Source organism: Armigeres subalbatus, chromosome 2 (genome assembly GCF_024139115.2).
Source record: "Armigeres subalbatus isolate Guangzhou_Male chromosome 2, GZ_Asu_2, whole genome shotgun sequence".
Lineage (NCBI taxonomy): Eukaryota > Metazoa > Arthropoda > Insecta > Diptera > Culicidae > Armigeres > Armigeres subalbatus.
The window spans coordinates 3,677,596-3,704,854 of NC_085140.1; the positions used below are offsets into that span (position 1 = coordinate 3,677,596).

General features: G+C 39.7%; 1 protein-coding gene and 1 non-coding gene across 4 annotated transcripts in view; both read right to left on the reverse strand.

The window, feature by feature from the left end:
- Window positions 1–1,482: 1,482 nt before the first annotated feature.
- The window catches only part of LOC134217496 (protein daughter of sevenless), a 37,576-nt gene continuing 11,799 nt past the window's right edge, over window positions 1,483–27,259 (reverse strand). For all 3 annotated transcript variants that reach the window (XM_062696264.1, XM_062696266.1, XM_062696267.1), the window contains exons 3-8: window positions 14,543–15,924; window positions 14,413–14,482; window positions 14,085–14,360; window positions 13,829–14,017; window positions 13,661–13,762; window positions 1,483–2,628 (exon numbers count right to left, since the gene is read on the reverse strand). In XM_062696264.1, the coding sequence (XP_062552248.1) occupies window positions 2,332–2,628; window positions 13,661–13,762; window positions 13,829–14,017; window positions 14,085–14,360; window positions 14,413–14,482; window positions 14,543–15,924 (2,316 nt within the window). In that variant the 3' untranslated portion in view covers window positions 1,483–2,331. The remainder of the gene's footprint in view (window positions 2,629–13,660; window positions 13,763–13,828; window positions 14,018–14,084; window positions 14,361–14,412; window positions 14,483–14,542; window positions 15,925–27,259) is intronic.
- Window positions 27,045–27,155, reverse strand: Trnay-gua (transfer RNA tyrosine (anticodon GUA)). The gene is made up of 2 exons: window positions 27,119–27,155; window positions 27,045–27,080 (listed from the first exon to the last, which is right to left on the reverse strand). It is a non-coding gene; the product is annotated as a tRNA-Tyr (tRNA).

The following is a 27,259-nucleotide window of genomic DNA, read 5'->3' on the forward strand; positions in this document are numbered from 1 at the left end:
AGGCTTTCGCGCATGTTCCAAAGGAGCATCGAAAGAAAATGGATGCGAAGGCGTGGAAGGGAATTTTCGTAGGCTACGCTCCCAACGGCTATCGTGTGTGGGACGAAAGATCGCAGAAGATTGTGCATGTGAGTGACGTTGTGTTTGACGAGTCTCGTGTCCCGACACTGAAGAATCAACGGATAAGCAATTCAGATATGTTTCTGTATCCGACTTCGAAGAATTAGTTAGCTGTTATAGACGAGTCTCCTGATAGTGATGAGCAAGTTTCTTCTGAAGAATCTGAAGAAGAGTTCGGAAGTTTTATGCAAGATAGTGAAATTGAACCGAATGACGAGCTTTATTCTCCGAACGAGAATTCTGGTGATGAGCCACAAGTTTAGCAGCAATCACAGCAGCGTTCGCAGCGTGTACGAAGTGTCCCTGAGTGGCACAAGGACTATGAGGTTGAATATGCGGCATATGCTCTAAATGCAACAGGGTACGTTGATGACGTACCGAATTCCTTCCTTCCTCCGGATCAAACGTGGTATAAATGGACAGCTGGATCGATAAAAGGCTCGTTTAGTAGCGCGCGGCTTTAGCTAACGAAGAGGTTTCGACTACAGTGAAACTTATTCACCGGTCGCGAAACTAGACACGCTTCGCACCGTCTTGGCGGTTGCAAATCATGAAGAGATGATCTTCCATCAAATGGACGTGAAGACCGCCTTCTTGAATGGAGGGCTTTCAGAAGAAATCTTCATGGTTCAGCCAGAAGGTTTTGAAGCTGGGAAAAATCTTGTGTGCCGTCTGGAGAAATGCTTGTATGGGCTAAAGCAGGCATCACGAGCTTGGAACGAGCGGTTTCATTCGTTTGTGGAAAAAACGGCTGAAGTTCACGAGGAGCATGAATGATCAGTGCCTGTACACTTGGACGACCAATGAAGGGACAGTGATTATGGTAATTTATGTGGACGATATCATCATCGCTGGTACTTCATTGTCGAGACGGTGAAGCATTGTTTGGCTAGTGAGTTCGAGATGACCGATGCTGGAGAAGTGAAATGCTTCCTTGGCATGCGCGTTGACCGTTATCAGCATAAGGGAGTGATGCGAATTAGCCAAAAGCAATATCTCGAAGGTTTACTGCGGCGTTTCGACATGGAAGACTGCAAGCCCATTTCAACTCCCATGGAAAATCGATTGAAGCTATCGCGCGGAGAAGAGGACAATCGGACGAACCAACCCTATAGAGAGTTGATAGGGTGTTTAACCTACGCTGCAATGACAACTCGTCCTGATTTGGCAGCATCTGTTAACTATCTCAGCCAATATCAGAGCTGTCCTACGGACTACCACTGCGCACTGGGCCTACTTGAAACGAATTCTGCGCTACATCAAGGGAACATTAGACATTGGTCTTGTGTTTCGACGGAGTTCTGATGCGGTAACAATGAAGGAAACAAACAGGAGAGTTTCGGATCAGTTACGTGGTCTGTGTTACAGTGTGAATTTGATGTATATTGACATAGTTTACGTGCATATAGACATATGGAATAAGTATCAACTAGCAATGGTTATTTTTCCATAAAATAGTGCGAATGCTCCCTTTCCCAGCATGCAACTTTAGCCCTCTATAAAATTGTTGATTTTTATAAAATCCTAATAGCATATAAAATATTTGCTACACCTAACAATGAACGAATATAAATTTGTGACTAAAGGAAGTACATATTTTCATTTTAACCTAAACTGGACTGTGAATATACGATACCGAAAATATCAGTTAAACATTAATACAAACGTTACATGATTTTACGTTGTTTTCTGTTTTTGTTTCTTGTATGGAATACGATTGGACGATGATCATTGGATTTTCTGGCGTAACTATCTCGTAATGCTTCGGAAATATTCATGTCGTTCTAAAATTGTTGCTTACTCATTTGCTAATTTATATGCTACAGTTAAAAAAAATACTTCTTTGCTTCACTTTGTGCGAAATCGTTCTAATATCAATGTTCGATTTGGATCTACATTTCGTTTCGTTTTTTAAAGAAAACGTTCTGTTGCTTGAACTCAATTTCCTTTTGAAATCACAGTTTTCTAGTATGCCTACAGCTAATTGAAAACTTACGTAGATTTTTTAAATGCAATAAAAAGTTCATTGTGTTTTCAAACTACTATTTTTGGATTTTTTTTTTCATATTACGTATTACAGTAAGGCATCATTAATTAATTGCACTTTTGAACGAAACCAACATTTTTCAATGTGCGCTTGAAATTATGCGTTCAGTCGCGGGCAACTGACCATACAAACTTGTTCAATTGATACTTACATTTAAGCTAAAACTATTCCTTCAGTTTGCGACTAGCTTCCGAGTCCTCGCGAATGCGGTTCAGCGCATCAGTTTTAACAAAGTCAACCGTTGTGTACGGTGTGCGTGTAACGGGTGGTGCAGCTAAGCTGTTGGAACCAACTAAACCATTACTGCCGATGTGGTTAACTGCTGTAGGGTGACCTCCACCGATCGAACCGTGATGGTGATGACCGGATGACTTTTGGGGGCTGTTCGAGTGATCGAGATCGAGGTACTGCAAGCAGTCGTCGCTTTTAATAGGGGTGCGTGGAGAAATTCCCGTAAAATGCTGAAATTAGGTAAATATTTATGAATTAGAGCTGGAATTTTTTTTTTTTTTGTAATGGTAGTCGGAGGATAAGGAATGTAAACAATGAACTACCAACAGTGGCTGGTTTCCTACCCGCCGCTGCCAGCATCCAGGCGTTACGTATATTCGTAAATAGCCAGCATGAGAAATTTGTATAGCGAAAGACATCTAACCCGGGTTTTCTCAAAAGTAATAGGTTTTCACGAAAAACTATTTGGTACCAGTTATGCAGGAAGGTGCCCTCTACTACGCTTACCAAATACTTTCTCAATAAAGGAGTCTAATTTCAAGAAATTCAACCATAGATGTCTTTCGCCAAACTGATTTTAGCAAGTTAACTCCTAGTGTGTCGCTGTAAGCACGCTCAAAGTGGGTGTTTCATTAACCCGTTTCGGCCCGGGTTACGATTTCAAATTGTAAAATCCACCGTTCTCTTGTTTTTCGACCGATTTGCATGAAACTTGGAGGAAAGATGCATTAAACCCTATATTTTTGTGTAGGTGTATTGATTTGATGATTGGATCCTTGGGTAGGGTTTTATCGAGGGGGTCCCCTGGGTCTAATGGGGTCAAAAATAGGTCAACTTCCTTTTAATCGTAGATAACTAGTGGTAAATGCTCTCAATAATGATGCAATCGTTTTTATTCATCCTTTTGCAATAGTGGGAATATAAACTGCACGTTTGGACCTCAAAAATCCGGTTACAGATGTTCCGGGAACCTGGTTCCCCCAGGGAAGTGGTCACTTTTTGAGATGTTCTGAATCCCAGCTTGCGACACATCAAACTTCATGATTTTGCAACGCAAATATAATAGAAGACATTCGTAGAGCATCTGAGTAATTTGGCCACTTCCGGAGGTTCCCTGGGAACCTGATGCCCCAAGGGAAGTGGTCACTTTTTGAGTGGTTCTGAAACCAAGCTTGCGACACATCGAACTTCATGATTTTTCAACGCAAATACAATAGGAGACATTTGCAGAACTTCTGAGCGCATTGGCCACTTTCGGAGGTTCCCTGGGAACCTGATGCCCCAAGGGAAGTGGTCACTTTTTGAGTGGTTCTGAAACCAAGCTTGCGACACATCGAACTTCATGATTTTGCAACGCTAGTACAATAGAAGACATTTGCAGAACATCAGATCACGTTGGCCACTTCCGGAGGTTCCCTGGGAACCTGAAGCCCTCAGGGAAGTGGTAACTTTTTGATTGATTCTGAAACCCAGCTTGCGACACATCGAACTTCATGATTTTCAACGCAAATACAATAGAAGACATTTGCAGAGCATATGTGCACATTCGCCACTTCCGGAGGGTCCCTGGGAACCTGAAGCCCTCAGGGAAGTGGTCACTTTTTTTTATTGATTCTGGAACCCAGCTTGCGACACATCAAACTTCATGATTTTGCAACACAAATACAATAGAAGACATTTGCTCAACATCTGGCCACATTGTCCACTTTCGGAGGTTCCCTGAGAACATGATGCCCCAAGGAAAGTTCCCACTTTTTGAGTCGATTTGATACCCACCCGAGTAGACGAAAATAGCTCAATAATATCAAATGTTGATAAGATAGCAAAATGAGATATGGACATGATTGATATAAGAGATATACAAATACAATAGAAGACATAGGCAGAATATCAGGGCACAATGACCTATTGCGGAGGTTTCCTGTAAACATACTGCATTTCACGACCTTGGGTGGTTATGAAACCCAGCTTGCGACACATCCAACTTGATGATTTTGTAACATAAAGAAGTTGAAGGCATTGCACATTTGCAGAGAATCTGGGGACATTGGGGTAATTCGCTGAAAACCTTGCCAAACAAACCCTCTCCCCCACCCGAAAGTCATGACACCCTGCTTGCTATATATCATACATGATTTTGCAACACGAATACAATAGGCAACATAAGCAGAACAGCAAGACCAATTCAATACTTCTTGAGGTTCGCGAGATGCCTGTGCAGCCATAAAAGTGATTACTTTTTTATGGTACTCCAGCTTGCGACATATCAAGCTCCTCATGAAACCTGGTGTCATCAGCACAGCACGATGTGTCCCAAGCTGGGTTTCAGAAACACTTATAAAGTGACCACTTTCCTAAGGGAACCAGGCTCCCAGGGAACCTCCTGAAGTGGCGGATGAGCACAGATGCTCTGCAAATACTTCCTATTGTATTTGTGTTGCGAAATCATGAAGTTCGATGTGTCGAAAGCTGGGTTTAGGAATCAATCAAAAAGTGACCACTTCCCTGAGGGTACCAGGTTCCCAGGGAACCTCCGGAAGTAACCAATATGGTCAGATGTTCTGCAAATGTCTCCTATTGTATTTGCGTTGCAAAATCATGAAGTTCGATGTGTCGCAAGCTGGGTTTCAGAATCAATCCAAAAAGTGACCACTTCCCTGAGGGCTTCAGGTTCCCAGGGACCCTCCGGAAGTGGCGAATGTGCACATATGCTCTGCAAATGTCTTCTATTGTATTTGTGTGGCAAAATCATGAAGTTTGATGTGTCGCAAGATGGGTTTAGGAATCAATCAAAAAGTGACCACTTCCCTGAGGGCTCCAGGTTCCCAAGGAACTTCCGGAAGTGGCCAATGTGGTCAGATGTTCTGCAAATGACTCCTATTTTATTTGCGTTGCAAAGTCATGAAGTTCGATGTGTCGCAAGCTGGGTTTCAGAATCAATCAAAAAAGTGACCACTTCTCTTGGGGCATTAGGTTCCCAGGGAACCTCCAGAAGTAGCCAATGTGGTCATATGTTCTGCAAATGTCTTCTATTGTATTTTCGTTGCAAAATCATGAAGTTCGATGTGTCGCAAGCTGGGTTTCAGAATCAATCAAAAAATTACCAGTTCCCTGAGGGCTTCAGGTTCCCAGGGACCCTCCGGAAGTGGCGAATGTGCACATATGCTCTACAAATGTCTTCAATTGTATTTGTGTGGCAAAATCATGAAGTTTGATTTGTCGCAAGCTGGGTTTCAGAATCAATCAAAAAGTGACCACTTCCCTGGGGGAACCATGTTCCCGGAACATCTGTAACCGAATTTTCGAGGTCCAAACGTGCAGATTGTATTCCCACTATTGCAAAATGATGAATAAAAGCGATTGCATCATTAATGAGAGCATTTACTACTAGTTATTCACGATTAAAAGGAAGTTGACCTATTTTTGACCCCATTTGACCCAGGGGACCCCCTCGATAAAACCGTACCCAAGGACCCAATTATTAAATCAATACACCTACACAAAAATATAGGGTTTAATGCATCCTTCCTCCAAGTTTCATGCAAATCGGTCGAAAAACAAGAGAACGGTGGATTTTACAATTTGAAATCGTAACCCGGGCCGAAACGGGTTAATGAATACCTAAATTGATGAAATAGCAAAAAAAAACTTCAGCTTCCTTTTTTAGAAAATTTGATAGGGAGTGAGTGCTAGTAGTGGACCCCGTGCGTATAATGGACCCCCTGAACAAAACCCCAAATTAAACGCTGGAATCGACTATTTTCTGCAAACTTACATCGGGTTGAGTTGCTTCATGTAACAGGACAGCAGTTCAATACATTTTTTACGTACTGGGAAGCAGGAATTTAATTATACTAACTATTTTGTAAATTTAAGTATGCTAAAGGGTCCATTCATTACTAGCACACAAGGGGGGGTCCATAATATGCACAAGGAACATATGGGAATGGAACATGTGGGAATAGAACATGTAAATCAAATGGGAGAACCATAATACGTATAGAAACAAACTCAACGTTGCGTATTATGGACCCGGGAGTGGCCATAATAGGCATGCTAGATATATCTTTTTAAAATGCTTGGTTTAGTAGTAACAATGAATGTTTTGGCTAGTTTTATGTACGAAACACGATGCTGATACCTATTGTTTGTCATCTGGTGCTGCAGAACTACAATTTGGCAAGAGGCTCGCTGATGCGGAGCGACTGAAGTAAATTTTAGTCGTTAAGGGGTCCATTACTAGCACTCACTCCCTATTTATTTTTCCAATAATTTTTTTATTTTTCCTCTCAAAATTTTTAATTAGATTAGAAATTAGACCCCCTCGGACAAAACAGCAAAATTATATTTGTCTCCACCATATTATTCATATTGTGCGAATTGTTTCAAAATATGTTTAGAATACCTAGACTAGATTTTACAGTTCCTACAGTTCCTTTTTCAGCTAGAAAGTTAGCTCTTTTTTTGCAAATCGAAACATGTGCTGTGCATATGCGCAGCCAAGTTATTTAACAAAAAAAAAAATTGTTCGTTCGGCCGTGTTGCCGAATAATATGCAATTCCTTCTTCCAATTTCTTCCTCCTTCCTTATTTCTTGCGTTTCTCGTACAACGAAGTTGTACTGAAAGGCTATCATTACACTCCGAAAAACAGAAGCCACTGAGACCCATAGTGTTATATACCAATCGACTCAGCTCGACGAACTGAGCACATGTCTGTCTGTCCGTGTGTATGTATGTGGAATTCTTGAAGAAATCTAAGAATGTCGGAAATTCCTTCAGGAATTCGTTCAAAAATTCCTCAAGATTTTTCTAGAATTTTGTCCTAGAACTCCAGAAGAAATTTTTGAAAGTATTCCTAAATAAATTGCCCAAGAAATCCACGCAAAATTTTCCGGAGGTCCTGAGGTTCTCCCTACGGAAATTTCTGGAGGAATTCATTGTGGTAGTTTTGATTTGATTTTAAGAGAAACTCCGAAGAAATTACTGGATTCATTTCCGGAGGGTGCTTTGAAGAAATCCCTTCAGTAATTTCGTAGCATTCCTAGAGTAATCTTCAAAGCATTTATTGGAGGAATTTTAGAATAAACTAGCTTTATGTACCCGGCCTTGCTCGGAATTGCCAGTTAGGTTCGCAGTTTTTTTTCACAATCGTAAAATGATAAAACCAATTGATCAACAGGGTAATTGTGTTTACTTATTCATACTTTATCATTTGATTAAAAGAAGGCTTTTGGAAACATTGACTGATTTTGAAGAAGGGATCTTGGGTTTGAAAGGTCTTATTCCGGGAAAACGTCTATTTCTAAAGAAGGAAAAACATTCATCGATGCCATATTCGGGCAACGCATATTTTTGAAGAAGGGATCACACCCACCATTGCCTTATTCCGGGCAAATGCCTACTTTTGAAGAAGCAATCACATCCACCATTCAGAAGGAAACACATTAATCATTACTTTTCACTGAGCATACAATTATTCCGATGAACAACAATACCCAATCCCAATACCCCCCCCCCCACATCCCATTCCAAAAGTCCCATCCAGCTTCTCTACAATAATTTTCTTTGGGTAGGGATTACGTGCTTACGTGTTTGGTTTGAATTGACCTATGCGATAAAAAGGTATACTAAACTGTTCGTTTAATGAATATACCCTCTCTCTCATTTAGCTATGGCACTCATACCCAGTCTGATATAGTCTTCCTCAGACAGATAATATGGGTTCCAAATTTGGTGGACATCGATAAATGGGTTCAGAAGTCATGCTGAATTGATCGATAACTAAACAATACCCCCTGTCCCACACCCACCCATTTTTTTAAAAATTACTTAACCACATCCACTAAAATCGCTGCCTTAGGACAGACAATATTTGATACAAATTTGGTTCAAATCGGTCATGAGGCTCAGGATTTACATTGAGTTGATCGATTGCTAAACAATACCCCTCCCCCCATACCCTCCCTCTTTTGTAAAGAACACCCCTCCTCCTACACCCTCCCTCTTTTCCAAAGAGCATGCCTAACCCCTATCGTCCCCTTCTTAAGATAAAGAATTTGTGTTCCAAATTTGGTCGAAATCGGCCAGGGGTTCAGAGTTTACACTGCGTTGATCGATAATTAAGCAATACCCCTCCCCATACCCTCCCCTTTTTCAAATAGCATACTTAACCTCCCTACCCGACTAGAAGAGCATAACAGAAACTTAACACAATTTTAACATATTGTGATATGTATAACTTATTTTGATACAATTTTGTTCTTAGTAGCCATTATCTTTCAAATATTGTAACAAGATTTTATCATAATATGATTTAAAAAATGCTGAGCACCGAATAGCCCAACAGTAGGCAATTAAAATGTATGCAGCAAAGTCTCCCAGCCATAGATACCACAACGCTGATATAATTTGAAAAGGTTGCCTAATTTGTAATGTTGTTAGTTTCATGTTCTTGAAAAATATTCTGACAAAAACAAAAATTGTGGGTTGTTGACCACAATCTGAAGACCTATCACGACCTGTAAAAAATCCAACTGCACAGAAACAATATATTTTGTATCTTATTCTGTTATAAATTTCTAACAAAATATGTTATTTTTATGATAAAATTGTAACCAAATTTGATAGTTTTTTGTTTCCAGTAGTGTAATTTTTGATAGAAATTTAGATATTTTAACAACATCCTGCACCATGTTCCTAACACATTTTGATATAAAAATTTAGTATAACATAATAACATATGTTGATATATTTTTGATATGACCTTCTAGTCGGGTATCGTTCCCTCTGTAAGATAAAGGATTTGTGTTTCAAATTCGGTTGAAATCGGCCAAGGGGTTCAGAATTTAAACTGAGCTGACCGATAACTAAGAAATACCCCTCCCCCACACCCCTTCCCTTTTCCAAAGAGCATGCTTAACCCCCGATCGTCCCCTTCTTAAGAGAAGGAAATTGTGTTCCAAATTTGGTCGAAATCGGCCAAGGGGTTCAGAATTTAAACTGCGTTGATCAATAGGGGCCCTCCTTAGCCGTGCGGTAAGACGCGCGGCTACAAAGCAAGACCATGCTGAGGGTGGCTGGGTTCGATTCCCGATGCCGGTCTAGGCAATTTTCGGATTGGAAATTGTCTCGACTTCCCTGGGCATAAAAGTATCATCGTGCTAGCCTCATGATATACGAATGCAAAAATGGTAACCTGGCTTAGAAACCTCGCAGTTAATAACTGTGGAAGTGCTTAATGAACACTAAGCTGCGAGGCGGCTCTGTCCCAGTGTGGGGATGTAATGCCAATGAGAAGAAGAAGAAGAATGATCAATAGTTAAGCAATAACCCTCCCCCCATACCCTCCTCCTTTTCCAAAGAGCACGCCTAACCCCCCTATCGTTCCCTCTGTAAGATAAAGAATTTGTGTTTCAAATTCGGTTGAAATCGGCCAAGGGGTTCAGAATTTACACTGAGTAGATCGATAACTAAGCAATACCCCTCCCCCCACTACCTCCCCCTTTTACAAAGAGCATGCTTAACTTCCTATCGTCCCCTTTTTAAGATAAGGAATTTGTGTTCCAAATTTGGTCGAATTCGGCCAAGGGGTTCAGAATTTAAACTGCGTAGATCGATAATTAAGCAATACCCCTCCCCCCACACCCTCCCCCTTTTCCAAAGAGCACGCCTAACCCCCCTATCGTCGTCTCCTCAAGATAATGAATGTGTGTTCCAAATTTGGTTAAAATCGGTAAATGGGTTCAGAAGTTATGCTGGAACATACATACAAACATTGAGTTTTATTGTATACTAGCAGACCCGGCGAACTTCGTTTCGCATAAAATTGATTTATTCTCTGTTTAGGTCTCGAGTTATGCAGGAATTCATGATTCATTTGTATGGGAGCCCCCATTTCCAAAAAAAAAAGGGAGGGGTCTCGAACCATCTTAAGAACCTTCCCCGGCCCCAAAAACCTCTACATGCAAATTTTTACGCCAATCGGTTCAGTAGTTTCCGAGTCTATAAGGGTCAGACAGACAGAAATTCATTTTTATGTCTATAGATAGAAGATAGATAGATAGATAGATTACTGGAAGAATTTCCAAAGGAATAACAACCTGGGGCTATTTTCGAGGGAAGTCCGGGAGAAATCTTCGGAAATTCCAATAAGTATTTCTACGGAAATTTTATTTGGAATTTTTTATTTATTTATTTGTTATTTAATTCATCTGACATAAGTAGCAGGGTTTGCAGAAATCGCTATCAATAGATAATGAACGACGATAAAATAGAGGCAAAAACTGTTCCGAATCATAACAAGCCATGATAACAAATTTATCAAACTTGTATTATACAATAATACAAGTTTGATAAGTATAATACAAGTGCGAAAAAACAGAATCGGACAGGCAGCCCCCACAGAAAAATGGTTTTTCTCGCTTTGTATTCGCTCCTTTCGTGTTGGTTACTGCTCAGCTGTGTAGAACAAGTTGAAATGCATCATCAGAGCCAGTGCTCCCCGGATTTGAAGCTTTCTAAAAGAAATTTATCATACCGCATGCATCCCGAATCAGTTCTCTATCATGACAGCTTGCGAAAAAAAAGTCTCTCGCGGTATGCTACATATCGTATATGTATACAGAGATGATAAGTGAGAGACTTGTTCTTTCTCTTTAGGATTCAATCCCTGATAAATAGTCTTAATGAATATGCCAAGTAATTGCCCATTATTCGACAACTCGGCCGTACGAAAACCATGGAGAGCATGGTGTGCGATCTTCTCGTTTAATAAACAATGTGCACTCGCTTGACTGTGGATAAATCAAGCATCCGAAAGATATTCAATTTGCAAAAAAGAGCTAACCGCGGTGGACTGTACTGTACTGGTGGTTGGTACTCGGATTCTGATGGCTTTTCCGCAAACGTGACCTTTAAGTGGTCTTGTTTTGTAGGGGTTATCACGCCTATCTAGAGAGTAGGAGGTTGAAGGTTCGACACGTGGATTCTTTTTCGCAAATTTCATATCAATTTGTCCATTTCGAAACATGTGCTGTGCATATGCACAGCCAAGATATTTAACAAAAAAAAGAATATGCCAAGGTTACATAATATTCAATTTTCTTATTCTGTAAGCGAATTAAGATGCCGACATACCAAAGTCAAACATATATTCAACGGAAGTAAACATGCGGATCATTGCACAAATTGGCTGGTTCCAATCCATAAAAAGTGCGATGAAAGTTCGGTTGCAACAGAGATCGCTGTCTTAGCATTCTTCCTGAAGTCCTAAAGTTAAGCTGCGACAAAAGACAGGGGCAATTGATGTCAGCGTTGAGCAATTTGACAACAAATGTAGCTTGCTGCACCTTACGCCTCCGATCAAGGGTTTCGAGGCCAAGTAGTTTGGTTTGCGAGATCACGCCACCGATGTTTGAAAGATGTTTGAAAGATGTTTGAAAGTTGTCCGTAAGAACCTTTCTTGGACCCGCGCAATTCGTAAGCTTCTCTTTACGTCGTTCGGCGCCCACATAACAGAAGCCGTTGCCAGAATTGGTTACACGTAAGCACAATAAAGTGTTTTAAAACAGTGCGAATCCGTGAAATCCTTGGATATTCTTGAGATGAATCCAATCTCTCGGTTTGCTTTTGAAATCATTGTGGCATAATGTGCATTGAAGGAGAGCTTGGGATCCAAAACAACACTAAGATCCATCACCTGGTCCACTCTGTTCAGCACAGTTTTCATGATGAGGTAATACATTATCGGATTTGTGGAGCGGTGGAAAGTCATCACGTGACATTTTGTAATGCTGATAATTAGCTTATTCACGGCCCACCAGTTGGTAAATGAGTTAATCAGCAATTGTAGTCTAATACAGTCATACAGTCACCCGTTTCAATCGGTTCAAATACGGTCCAGGAAATACAAAACTACCATAGAATACCATAACTTTTGAAATCATGAAGTTTGATGGGTCGCATGATGGTATTCGCCTATTTCCGTCAAGTGACCCCGTAACAGGTTCCGGCTGAAGGTCCGGATTCCGGAATACAGGCCATATTTCGGACCGATCAAATTCCTGATCAAATTTGGTATAGTTAGTGCGTCGTTTCTCTTCAAAATATCTCAAATAATAATTTCCGAAGTATGCGTTCTGGCATATGGCCAAAAGCTAACACCCATTTTAAATCCGGAATAACTCCGGTATCAAGTGGCCAGTCCTAAAAATTCATAGAGCACTTGAAACTTGAATAAATTCCGCTACTTATGGTGAAAGTTGCGAGAAAAAACAAACGTCAAAAGACAAAAAAGTTACAGCTAAAAAGATTTTTATTTTCGTTTTTAAAAGGGGGTTGGTAACGGAAGGGTTAATGTGGGTAAACTACACTGACTCCACCTTCATGGGTCACGCACTAATATGAGTCATTTACATTTGACCTACATGCAAAATGGAGTGACCAACTATTGTTACAAAGTGACCCATATATGTGGGGTCAGTGTATAACGCATATTTCTCGCTTAAGTTATCAAAAGGTCCTAAGTAACATTTTTTTCATGAATTAATTTGAATAGCGCAATCAACAGAACAACATGAAAGCTTTTGATTGCAGTACTCAAATTAATTCATGAAAAAAATGTTACTTAGGACCTTTTGAAAAATTAAGCGAGATTTAATCATTAAAGGATTTTTTTTCTCAATAAAATTAATGATTTTATATATACAACTTTAAATAAACTGATTACGAAATTATAAGAAAAATTAACCAAATCGACTTATAATGAATATTTCAAGAGATTTTTAGGTTTAAAAAAATGTTTTCCAGGTTCAATGCCCTTTTACGTTGTAGAGCATCTTTCCTCATATTATTAATGTAAAAATAATGCTTACTGATGCTACAATCGTTGTTGGCGATCTTGCCTTACTTTCTCCTATAATACGAATAGGCGCAGGTAAACGGGATCTTTCTTAGTTCACAATTATAGAAACATCCCGATCTATTGATTTGTTTTCCCTCCGTATTTTGCTAGAGAAAAGCGCGTGAAGTTATCGACATTTTTTTATGATTTTTTTATCTAAATATTCTTTATTTCCGTATCCGTCCGACACAAGTGTAACGTATTCTGATACCAAAACGCACTAAAGTAGAAATATTGTAGCCACACATTATAGGCGAACTTGGGTGATGCTTTCAAGTTTAAATTTGTTTGTGCAATATTCATAAAGTTGTCAGATTACTGATGTTGTCTAAAATGTTATAAATTTCGCATATCGCTTACCTGCATGCCATGCTCTTGTGTATTTCCATAAACATTCTCGTTATGATTCTGAATAGTAAGTGAAATAGGTCCACCCTTACGTCGCATTGAATTCGTGCCAATCTAAAACGTAACATAAACAGTTCACACTCTGAGCATATCAACGAAGTAAAAGAAAACTCATCTAACCTGTGGAGTGGTTGGCTTTTTTCTCCGGTCGACATTTGGCGGTTGGTTTTTCATGGCCGGTGTTGTCGGAACATTCACTGCTGGCGTAAAGCTAATCTGCTTGAACGATTGCCCAACGCTCTCGACCGATTTGGTAATGTCGACGGACGATTTGGGTTTCAAATTGCGATTGATTGCCGGCGCGTCACCCTAAAAGAATTGGATTCCATTAGCCAAGTATGGGGTGGGAATCCGAATTGGATAGATTTCTGCTTACCTGTTCGCTGAAATCGAACCGAAACACGTTGCCCTCGATGTGTTGTGGTGCGGCATTGGTGTAACAGTGCGGACGAAGCGTTCCACGACCAAGTGTTCCACATTGGCTGCCATTCGTGCTGCCGCTGGCCATCAAATTGGGTGTGCTGGATGCAATCAAATCACATTGACTAAGCGGTGAAAGTAAATCTGCTTCCGGTAGGTGCATCATACTGCTACCGCCTGGATATTGTCCAGGTTGATGCGATCGTGGGATATCGTAGAACTGCTCCACACACTGGAAATGCATTATTAGGAAATTTATTTAGTGCTTAACAAGGGGAACTCACCGAAGAAGCATCTTTTGGGCCAATTGCTGGGGAAGCATTCTCTGTGTCAGAAGACTGAATATCTTTGTGTCTAAAAAATACAACATTAATTTATAAAAATAAAATCTTCTTTTTACACCAGTCCACCTACTTCTCAATACTATCCAGAATTAAACTAGTTCTCTTTGGTGGCCTGGGTGGGGCGGATGCAGCCGGCAAGCCGGCTGTTTTCGATTGATCGTCTTGCGACACTCGGGCGAAACGTTGCACGTACGTCCACCCGATGGCGTCGTTCTCGATGGAACTATCGGAAGGTCTAGTGTTTCGATCCTTCGTTCGGGAAGAGTCAATTGACGCCGTTGCTGCACTCTCATCATCCGTAAAGACGCTTTCCGTGTCGGATGGACTGGATTTACCACTACGAGATGCCTTCGCGCAGCCGCTGGTAGCATGCTGAACCGGGACGGTGACGTTGCTACGTTTCGGAGAATACGGCTGCTCATTATTGATCAGATTGAAACCGGAATTTGGATGACTTCTGGGGGTGTCGTAAAAGCGAGGATCTAACGAGTTCAGTGGGGTGATCGGCGAATGCAGCATCGGACTGCCGGAAAAGCACTCGTGAATCGGAATGTACGGCCCAGAAGAAGTACTCAGCGCAGGAGAGGGTTGTTCGGTTCCACTATCGGCTCCTCCAGCGGTCATTCGATCGTTTAATTTTAGGTTTTCAGGAATTTTCTTTGCACTATTTGCCACAACGGATGCTATAGTTTTTTGGTCTGTGTTGAGAGATTGAGTTCGCATATGATTTCCAACTGGAATTGGAACAGAAGCACCCTTGTCGGGTGGAGTTGGTTTTCCACGCAATGATTGCGACCGTTCGATCGTACCCAAATTTGAATAGGCTTCGACGTTATTATTTCTAGGCGTCGATTGGTTTTGACTCAATTTTGAGTCACTAATGATCGTTTCTCTTTTACTGTACTCCGATGCCCGAAAATTCAACATCTCTTCGTTCTGATAAGTTCCATGCGGATTGTAACCCACCATTGTTGATTGCCTAGGCTGAGGTTGCACCTCTTGTACCTCTCCCAAAGACGAATGATTCAAAAACGAAATCTCAGTATCATTTGAATGGTCTTGCTGCTGCTGATCGCAATGCCCGGGAACATCCGTCGCCATGTTTATCGCATCCCCGGTGTTGATCGCACTGATGTTGTAGTACGGCCTCGATTCTTCATTTGTCTGTGTCTCCTGCAACTGACACACCTGGCAGATGCAATTTACCCACCCACGCATGTCTTCCTCGGTATCCGCCGCAAGATAGTACGTCCTTGTTGGAGTCTTTACATCGAACATGTGCGCATATTTTTCCTTCTGACGGTCCAAACGCAGCCCAGCGTCCACTTGTTCGCACTGATCCAGATCGATGATTCCCTTCAGCTTCCGGCACTTGCGGTCGGTGTAATATTCCAACACATACTGGCCGGGAAGCTCGCCCTGCTTCAGCGTGAACCAACGGCGTCGCCATCGCTAAATAATGCAAAACAGAAACACAGGAAGAGGAACAGTTTTAAAGCACAGTATGGATTTCGCTCCGAAGGTGTTGCGGGCGGAGGAAGCCGCGAGAACCGCAAATGGAAATCGAGGTAAGAAAAACAAACACCAGTCGCCCTCCCAACCCCTTGTTAGCAAACTATTTAAAAAGGAATGAATGAATGAATCATAAACCTGATTGGTTGAGCGTCGACGTCTATGAGACGACTACTTGAATGGAATACTTAAGAAGCACGAGGGACGGATGTTACACCGAGATGCCAATTAAGCTGTGACATAACATTTGCAGGTGAGTTAGTATGCGCGAATTGGTACATAAAATAGAATAAAAATGCTGGGCATGTTAGTTGGATGAAGCTAATGTGAAAGAATTCGTTTAGAATAAACATTTGATTACTGTACTAGAAATAGATATGCTCGTAATAGTTGCGTTTATTATTAGGGTGTAAATAACAGTTTTACAAAGCTTTCTCGCGCGATAAGCCGGATTTATAAGCACTAAATTCGAAAATTGACAATAAAGAGAAGAACCAAATAATTCAAATCAGTGGGTGACATTTTTCCTTATTAAAACGATTTTGTTTCAAAAAATTTTGCTCTTTTTATTTTTGCATAGTATTGTATATCAATCGAATCAGCTCGACGAACTGAGCAAATGCCTATCTGTCCGAACAAAGCTAGGTTGCATTTTCTGTTTCATTTCTTGTCCGATTTCCTTTAACAAGTTGCATTCAACGGGGGGCAAATTCTATAATTGATCACTTAATTTGATAACGATCAGCAATGCTTTCAAAAGTTAGAAAGAAAATGATTGTTTGAACAAAAATGGTTGCTGTTAATTTCTCTATAACTTTTTAAATGATTTTAAATGCTCTTTGGAATGGAATTGTAGAATTCCTCAAAGAATCCTAGTAAAAATTATTAGGAGGTATCTTTGTAATTGTTCTGTGGAAATACCTTTGTAGTTATCCAAAAATACCACAAATTTTTCGCATTGAATTACTGCAATTTTCTTTTTCAGACATTTGAAAGTCACCTTCAAAGTTATTTTTAAGTATTTCTGCGGAAGCTCGTATCAAAATGAGGCATCTGCATCAAATCAAGGAACATTTTTGCGTTTTCAACTGTTGTATAAATCCTGATTCGTTCTAGATGAATGCTATGAAAGCAATATAAAACGTTCAACAGTAAGGAGAAATACTGACGAAAAAACTTTCGAAAAATTATTTATCATGTTGTGTGGTCCATCGTAATTTTTGTTTGGATTAATTAATCGGAAACCGGCAAATATGACGAGATCATGTTATCGTAGTAGCAATCGGCTGCAACCGTACCCTTGATACGGAACGTAGTAACACCCTTGGTAACCAGTTTGTTACAGTGAAAAACTTCAGTTAGTCGTTATCAAGAACTACAAACTAGACGCTATTTTAAATAAAGCTGTTATCAATCCAGATTGAACCGATCGTTCATTTCGTCCCAAAATACTCGAATCTCAACAGGTTATGGGCCCAGAGATTTGGCGTGCGGAATTCCACAGTTCCGAGGACGGGAAGATCAATACTGGAGTTACAGGGTCAGACTGTTTCTAGATGCAACCGGTGTTTCGGAAGTGCTAACTGGAACTGTGCCAGACGTAGCTGTCGATAGAACGAAGTTTGAGCAGTTGGACATAAAAGCGAAAGCCATGCTAGTGCGCTGTCTTGCTGATGAATGTTTAGAAGATGTTTGAGAGCGAAACACGGCGAAGGAAATGTGGAGGCTAGACACTGCCGAGAAGTCAGTGGTCAGCTAGACGCTTGTGAGGAAGCGGTTGGCAGGATTGAGAATGCAAGATGAAACAGACATGCGAAATCACCTTATGGAGTTCGATGGGCTGGTCCAAAAGCTGAAAACTGCTGGACCAGGGTTGTAAATTTTCGGCAGCACTGGATGAAGGTGATGTTTTTTACATCATGTTTTTATTTTCTTCCTGCTTTGAAATCAACCTCACATTCCCGGAGAGGCAGAAAAGTAAACAACAGATGTCACATCACCCACTGCGCCGCGAAGATGAAATTTACCACAGCAAAATGTACACATTCACCCAGCAAATTGAAAAAATTCACCACGCGTTTAAATGGGCCACTCACAGTCATACGGTAAGGCGCGAACTGAGCAGTCTGTCAGAGCGACTTGTGAGTGGCTGAATGCGAAATTGAACAGACGGTGTTGGAAATGATTTTTCGGCTGCACCCAGTCGCACTCACCACGGCGGCGATGAAGGCGACTACAGATTATACTGAGATCCATGTTTTTCACTGCATTGACTGTGAAATATTTCTACCCTGGCTGGAACTACGCTGACAGAGGGGGATTTGGTGTCACAGTTATTTCTGACTCTACCAGAATCATACGATCCGTTGGTCATCGCCATGGAGAATGTACCTTACACTGGAACTGGTGAAGCAAAGACCTCTATCTGAAGAATCAAAGCGTAGCGATCGACAAGGAAATATTGGTGACGATAATCCGGCGGCTTTTTCGGGAAGTTTGCAGCAGCCAAGACAAAAGTTTAGGGTTAGGCGGGGCAAGATGGGTCAGGGCCGTTTTTAAGCATCGTATACATTTTAATGTGGAGAATATGACTTTGTAGGAGGAATTATTTGGATCTTCTTTATTGTCACTCGATTTGATGATAAAATTTAATTTTGGTGGAGTATGACAAGGTAAATTATTTTTCAGAATTGCTACTTATGCGAAACACATTTTCTATAAAACGTGTAATCTCGTCGAGCAATCTAAAATTAAAACATTTTTAGTAATATAGTGAAAGTATTATCAGTAATGTAGGCAATGTTGTACTAACTGCATTGAAATAAATAAATTTGATCGAAAATTAGACATTCTAACACGAACTTGCAAATGGGGCAAGATGGGTCAGCATATACTAAAGGACATAGTTCGTATTCAAAACATATTTTTCATTGCTGATGTAATCATTTTAAGGTTACTTTTTAGCATAATGATGTTAATTTGTTAATTAATGTATATTTTTGTCTTTAAAAAAGCAATGCTCAGACGACTTGTTTTCATAAGAAATTACAGACATTTTTAAATGTAGTGCCATTTCTTAATTCGAGATTTTAAAATCCTTTTTTATTCAATAACATCATTGGCATTAAACTTATCTATCTGTGTGTAATTTAATATTGTGAATAAAAAACAATATTAATTGCAGAATTTAAACCATCTTGCCCCGCTGTTTGACCCATCTTGCTCCGGCATTTTTTGATTGACAGAAAAATAGACTTCTACTTTAATGACTCAAAATAAAGTAGAATTTTTGTTATTTCATACCGCTGGCTTACAGATTATGAGCTATTCTTATACTGCCGCTAACCGCAAGTCAGACTTATCTATATGGGTGCCATATACAGATAAGTCTGACTTGCGGTTAGCGGCAGTATAGATCCACGTTGAAAAGCTACATTAAAATGTTTCTATTTTGAGGCATTGAAGGTTCGCCTTAGGTGACCCATCTTGCCCCATCCTACCCTACTGGAAAATGTCACAAGTGCGGTAAGCGTGGGCACGTGATAAAGAATTGTTGGAAGCAGTATGAAGATGATGAAGAAGAAGTCGCAAAAGAAGGACGGGTAATGCATGCAAGAATGATTGGAGAGATTCTGGGACTAAGAAGCAACAAAGGTATAGAGGTAAACTTGGAAAACGTGTTGTATGTGCCGCAGCTTCGGGAGAATCTAATATCGGTGTACAAGATGACGAATGCTGATATCCAAGTCGAGTTCAGAAAAAGGGAAGCCTTTTTTTGCCCAAAAACAATAATTTGAGGCGGCAAAACAAACAAACAAAAATTCCGGAAAAATTTGAAGATTTTCAGAATTTTTTTTAGCAAGTGTGAAGAGTTTTTTGACGTAGGACTTACGTCTTTCTTTACTATACTGGGTGTCATTTAGATTTTTGGAAATCGAGAGCGTTACGCTGCAAGGGAAGATTTCGAACGTTACTAGCGCCTTTATCTTTCGATGGATTTTATAGATTTATATATCAATCGACTCGGACACTCTCCAGCAATTTGTCAATTTCATTGAAACTTAAGATTATTAACGATAAGCTATTGAAATTTTCAATTCTTGTCAAAGCTAATAAAAATTTGATATATGTATAACCAATTCCATCCATTCCGAACACGGAAATCAGAATGCGGGTCCACTGAAAGATTTTCTTTGTATATAAAAGAAGCTGTGCCTGCCGTGTGTGAGTCATTCCAGGTGACAGCAGCGCGTACTGACCTGTACTGATGTGCTTTTGCTCGTGCATTTTTTTTTTCTCGCCAGCAGGATAATATGCTTGAAAGAAGAGTATGCATTTTTTTTGTCAATCTATGCTTGATGATGGTCGGATGAAGTGGTGTCGGTTGCGATTGATGCGATTGCCATGAGCGTAGCCAGGATTTCGATTTGGGAGGGGGGCAACTTTTTTAGGTCTTCTGAATCGTAGTTTTATAAAAATACATGAATATTAGTACTTGGTACTAAGTTCCAAAAACTTTGAAACCAAATCCACAACCAACAGTGAAGGCTGGATCACAATAGCGCGTCGTGCTGGGCGTTGAAGTCAGCGTTTTATAACAAAACGCAACGCCCATAAACGTGACACATTCACGCCCACAATGCTACGTTCGCGTTGTGTTTTTATTCAACAACAATAATGGATTTAAAAGATTTATTGGTCATTGAATATTTTTAAATAAAGTGAGAACATTATTAACGAACTTAGTATTCAGAAAGAATATAAAATCGGCTACAACAATTATTATAAAAATCCTGCATTCTTCCATAAGTTTAAAAAAACTAGAACAATACATCTGAATTTCTAAACAAATCCTCTGTGAAATAATATTTATTATAAATAGGCAGAAAAACAATACACAAGTTTTCTCCAGGTATTTCTTCGACACTTGTCATAAGACGAGTTAGTACAATCCCATTGAATTCCACCACTTAATTGTATCTTGACAGATACGTATTTCGACCTCAAATGTAAGGCCGTCTTCAGTGTCTCGTACTTGACTCGACTTCCGGCAGTTCCTACGGGGGTTCCTCTGAAAATTCTTTCGGGAATTTCTCCAGAATTTCCTCCGGGAATTCATTCAGGCTTTCTTTCTGGAATTCATTTAGGCTTCTTCAGGAATTTATATAGAAATTCCTCCAGAAGCTCCTCCGAGAATTTCTCTGGGAGCTCCTCAGGGAATTCTCCGGGAGGTCCTCTGATGATGAGCAGCTTTCAGCAGTTTTCAGTTAGACGAGAATTGTCTATAAGATGAATTCTTCAAGATTTTTTCCGAGAATTATTTCGGGTAGTTTCACTGGCAGTTCCTCCGAGGGTTCCTTTGAGAATTCTCCCGGGAGTTTCTTCAGAAATTCCTCCGGAAGTTCCTTCGAGAATTCCTCCGAGAGTTCCTCCGGGAATCCCACTATCATTTAGGCTTATAAATCATTTAGGCTTCCAGAGAAATTCTCCGAGGAAATGACGGAAAAGGAAGTGAAAATGGGAAAGGAAGAGGAAGTGAAGTTGAAAAGGGGAATAGAACAGTTTGCTGGAGAAGGAGGATATATTCAATAATACATACATATGATGCGAAGCGCGAATGAAACTGGATAAGTCACGCAATGCGAAAGCATATGATATAACATTTATAGGAAAGCCAGTTATGTAGGCTCACACGCATTAAACTAGGGACTAAAGAGAGGTGGCACAAAACCACTGAGGACGTAACAATGGACGAACGTCAAAGACGAAACACAGAGTGCACTGTGAAAATCGTAAAATGCGAATCCAAATAGGTGACAATTTGTTGAAAAACTAAGCAGAAAACATATTCATAACCCCACTATTATTTAACCTCAAGTTGAGATTGAATAAAAGCAGCCTAAACCAAACAAAGACGAAACACAGAGTACCCTGTGGAAAACGCATAATGATAATCCATATAAAGGACAATTTGTTAAAAAACTAAGTAAAAACATATTCATAACCCCATCCTTATTACCCCTAAAGTTGAGATTGAACAAGATTAGCCGAAGACGAACGTCGAATACAAAAAACAGAGTACACTGTGAAAAATGTATAATGCAAATCCATATAGGTGACAAACACAGAGTACATTGTAAAAACCCTAATTAATCCACCTAGCGGAATTGGTGCCTTTCTCGTGCAAAAAAAAAAAATACTAAAAAATATGAGTGAGTGCTTTTAAGCGTGTTTTGCGCATAACAAATAGTATTTTGCAATAACTTCTGATCCCATAGTCCAATCTGGCCAATTTTCAATAGTAAACAATGGGACAGGATTCTCAATCGAATGGAACTTGTTGCGAGCAATTTGGCCAATGCTAAGTTCCAAAAACGGTGTCTACAAAGTTTTGTACACACCGTACCGGTGAGAACCATGACCCATTCTCATCCCCCAGACCCATTGTCACCCACCAATGGCGGTATACGAGAAAGGCAAAACGCATAATGCGAATCCACATAGGTTACAATTTGTTAAAAAAAACTAAGTAAAACACACATCTTCATTACCCTATCCTTATTTAACCTCAAGTTGTGATTGAATAAGAGTTATCTCGGAGAAGCAAAAAATCAACTACGTCATAGCTTTGGTTAGCGCAGCGAAGGCTAAATACTGTGAAGGGGGCCCTGGTGCTTCAAAGGCTCCGTTAGGTTAGGTTCTTATTAGACCCCCCCAACCATTAATTCGTAGGCACGGTAAGCATAAAGCCGCATCACACCGAGAATTAGGGGTCACTTGTATGGTGGGCTTTTACCACTGGAACAGGCAATCCTTAATGTTATTCTTAGGCAGATAACCAGCTGCCGACACTACACGGCTATCTAGGCAGTTTGTGCAGAGAAGTTGACATTGACTTTACATCAACTCTCAAACCAATAGGACAACATTTTTATTAAATAATTGTAATGGCCTTAGTCCTCTTGAAAAGGTTAGGCCACAATAGACAACGAATTATTTGACAACAATATATATTGTCTGTAGAAATTTCGGAAGGATTTTTTAACCATTTTCGGTAGTATTATTTCTTCAATTAAACAAAACAAAATATTTTATTAAATAGTTTAGGAAGAAATTATCGGTTGATTAGAACCAGTGGCGTCTCGTATTTTCACTTTAAAGAGTTGATAAGCACATAAGAAATGTGCGCCGATTAAAAAAAAAAAACAGGCGGCGTGATATATCATATTCAACCAGCGGCAGCGGCGTGGCGGTGTCACGCCGTTGGTGATCGGCGTGGGTCGACGTGAACTGATTTCAAGTGTCAAAAAATCTACGTAATTTCATCAACGAGTTCGTTGGGAAGATCATCAAGAAATTTCTCTGGATATTCCTTCAGATATTCCTCCGGAAGTTCCACCAGAAGTTCCTCCAGAAATTCCTCCAAAAGTTTCTCCAAGAATTCATTCTGAAGTTCCTCTAGACATTACTGTTGAAGTTGCTCCAGAAATTCCACCTGAAGTTCCTCCATGAATTCCTTTAGAAGTTGTTCTAGGATTTTAAAGAAGTTCCTCCTAAAATTCTTTTGGAAGTTCTTCCACAGTTGCTAATAACTAGGATTTTCGGCTTTCAGTCACATGAAAATGTTGGTAATTTCAAATCATATCATTGCCAACATATCGATCCGTTGGCAATGATTTGAAATTATCAACATTTTCATGTGACTGAAAGCCAAAAATCCTAATTATTAGTTCTTCCAGAGATTCCTGGATTCTGAAGGATCTACCAGAAATTATTAGACAGAAGCTGTACGACCGTAATCAGTTCAAATTCAATTTTATTGGCATATCGGGCCATTTGAGAATAATTAAATTATCGAAGATTCCGTCTTTGTCGTACATCCTTTCTGGGCATGGCTCGGCCAGTGAACGAAAGTCACTGTTACAGAAGATCCTCCAGAAGTTCCTCCAGGAATTCATCCGGAAGTTTCACCAGGAGTTAGTTGGTAAGTGCTTCATTGAATTCTTCGAGAAGCTTCTTCAGGAATCCCTACAGAAGTTCCATGAAAAATCCTCCAGCAATTCCTAAGAAAATTTTTTCAAGAATTTCTTCGGAAGTTCTTCCAGGTATTCCTTCGGAAAGTCCTTCAGAAATTCCTCCAGAAGTTCCTCCAAAACTTTCATTAGAAGTTGCTCCATGATTTTTTTTAGTAGTTGCTCCTGAAATTCTTTCGAAGGTTCCACCAGAAATTAGTTGGGACGCTCCGCCAGGAATTCCTCCGGAAGTTTCTCCAGGTATTCATCCGGAAGATCCATCAGAAATTCCTCCGGAAGCTTCTCCAGGACTTCCTCTAAAAATTTCTCCAAGAATTCATCCTGAAGTTCCTTCGGCACCTCTTCCAGGCATTCCTGCTGAAGTTCCTCGAGGAATTTCTTCGGAATTTTTCTAAAGGAAATCCTTCGGAAGTTTGTCAGGAAGTTCATCCGGAAGTCGCTTAGGTAATTCCTCCGAAGACTGCTAGACGGTTTTTTTTGGAAGCGCCTGAAGCAATCCCTCGAAATTCCATTTAAATATTTCTGTGGAGTCCACAAGTTCCATAGAAGCTATTACGAAATTTCTTCATGAATTCTTCCAGAAATTTACCTGGGGATTATTTAGATTTTTTATGAATAGTCCCGAATAGCCCACCAGAAATTCTCAAAAAAATTGAACTCCTTTGGAATTTTACATAGAATTTCTAACCCAATTTCCACCCACCCAAATATCTTCAGGAGTTTTTCTAGGAATAAATTCTGATAAGACATAAATTTCTCCAGAAATCCCTCCAGGTATTTCCCAAAACATTCCTCCAAGAAGCTATAAAATCGTTTCTAAAAAAGTTACCCTGGACATTTCTAAACAAATTTAAAAAAACGGGTTCACCGTCTTCGACCAAAGGTCTTCGTCTTCGACAGACTGAATACCTACTTGAAAAAAATTCTACCTACTAGGGCGAGAACCGAACCCACACTCCACGGCTCGCAAATACGCTTTGACGACTGACACCGTTAACCGCACGGCCACTAAATTCCTCTAGAAATCGAATGCACACGAAAATTCTTCGGAAATTATATATATTTGAAATTCTCTCGGTAATTCCTACAGAATTCCGTCCGAATGTCCCCCATTTTTTTCTGGTACTTCCACCCAAATTTTGGTCCTGGAAATTCTTCTGCCTTTTCATCTTCGAGTTCCTCCAGGAATTTCGGCGGACATTACTTTAAGAATCCTTCTATAGATTATAGATAAATTCCTCAAGTAATTTCACGGAAAATTATTTTGAATTTTTCCTAGGAATTCCTTGAGGTATACTACAAAAAAAAAACTCCAGAAACTATTCCAGTATATTCCTCTAGATGGAATTTACGATGGAATTTTTGTGGGAATATTTGAAAGAGTTGTTCTTAAAAGGTACCATGACACAAGTCCTGAAGGATTTCTTAAAGAAATTTGCGAAAGAATTTTCGGTTGAAATCCTTATAGCAATTTTAGGATGAATTAATGTGGGAACTTTCGATGAAATTTCTTATTCCTTTCCCAATGAACATACTCGAGGAATTATCGAAAATTCTGAAAGAGTTGTGAAGCAATGAAGAAAAAAAAATTAAAATTAAATAAAGGAATTGCTGGTTTGAATCACTGTAAATATTTTTTGAAGAATTCTTGAAATAATTTCGTGTGGATTTGCCGATGATTTTCCAATAGATATTCTCGAAAGTATTGTAAAGAGGCTCCTGTGGGAGGTTCTTAAATTATTGGCTTATGCGCCAGACGACACTGTCGTCTGCCAAAATCCAGTTTTGGGCTGCCCAGCTAGCGACGTTTACGCCCACCAACAGAATCCTTCACTCCGTGTCTTTCCAACTCAAACTAACTAAATTCCTAATAATCCCAATAAATCTATTCGCGGTCATTCGAGATATTCATTCGCCATATTTGTCGGAATTTCGCCATATTTGTGGAATAAATTAAAAAATTGGAAATATTTTTTTTCTTCAATTTTGTCACATACCCTGTTTTATCACCCCAAAATTCACCAGGGGGATGATAAAATCGGGATACTACTGAATAACATCATGAGTCTCCGAGCCTTCTACAAAAAGTTTGATTTTGGAGTGAAATGATAGCCTTTCAGTAAAACTTTGTTGTATGAGAAAAAAAATCTTTTCGATTTTCCAAATTATATTAACTGAAATTTAAAATGAAATTCTGAAACAATTTCTGACCTGTTTTGGTCAGGCAAACACACCAATAGACATTTGTAAAAAGCAATTCAATGTCTGTCTTAATTTCCTCCATGAACTCGTCGAATACAAGAAGCTTCACAAAAAAATGTTACCCACATTTTTTTGTACATAGCTTTATCCGATTTGCTTGCAACAAATTGCATTCAACGCGGAATCCTGCCTAATTTTTTGCTATTAACAATTGGTTCAATTTCAAAAACTGCTGCTGTGAATTGATGTGAATTGATGAAAATACTGAATCTATCTCTCTAAATTGCAATTTGGCCTCTCTTTTATGTGCTTTTCTCATTACAATTTATAATACACGAGAAAGGCACCATCAGCGCTAGGTGGATTATTCAGGTTTGTATATTGTCGATAAACTATTTGCTATGCCATCGGATTCTCGTACAAGATCAAAGTATATAAACATTTCATAACAGGCTATCGGAAAGATGGAAGTTGTACACGAAACCACATGCCTAATTGAGCAAAGTAAAACAAACATTTTCCTTATTGTGTATAATTAACTGATTCATCGGTTTGAACAAATATAAATGATGAATGACTAATGATGCATCTGATTGTCTTGTTTTCACAATAATCTCTGACCTATCAAGCCCTATCAAACGAAACGATCCGAACACGTACAACGCATTACAACCTATTCTCAGATCTTACCAAACAGGAAAGTTCATCAAAGCATTATTGCTCTGCTACAGCAATTCAATACAATGTAATTATTTATTACAACGATTACAAATTTGTCAGCTGGTCAATAATATGCTGTGGTTGTTCATTCAAACAAAAAATGTATCCTTCGAACCGGATTTGAACCAGTGACCTATGGATTACTGCTGGCACGTTGTATGTTCAACGACCCACTTCTACTACAGTCCACCGCTCTACCAACTGAGCTATCGAAGGTTGGTTGAGTAGACCGTAATGAAATAGTAACAAAAACCTCCAACTGGATAGAGAGCTGAGCCACTGCCCCTAGACAAAAAAAATGCTGACTGAGTCCGTATCGC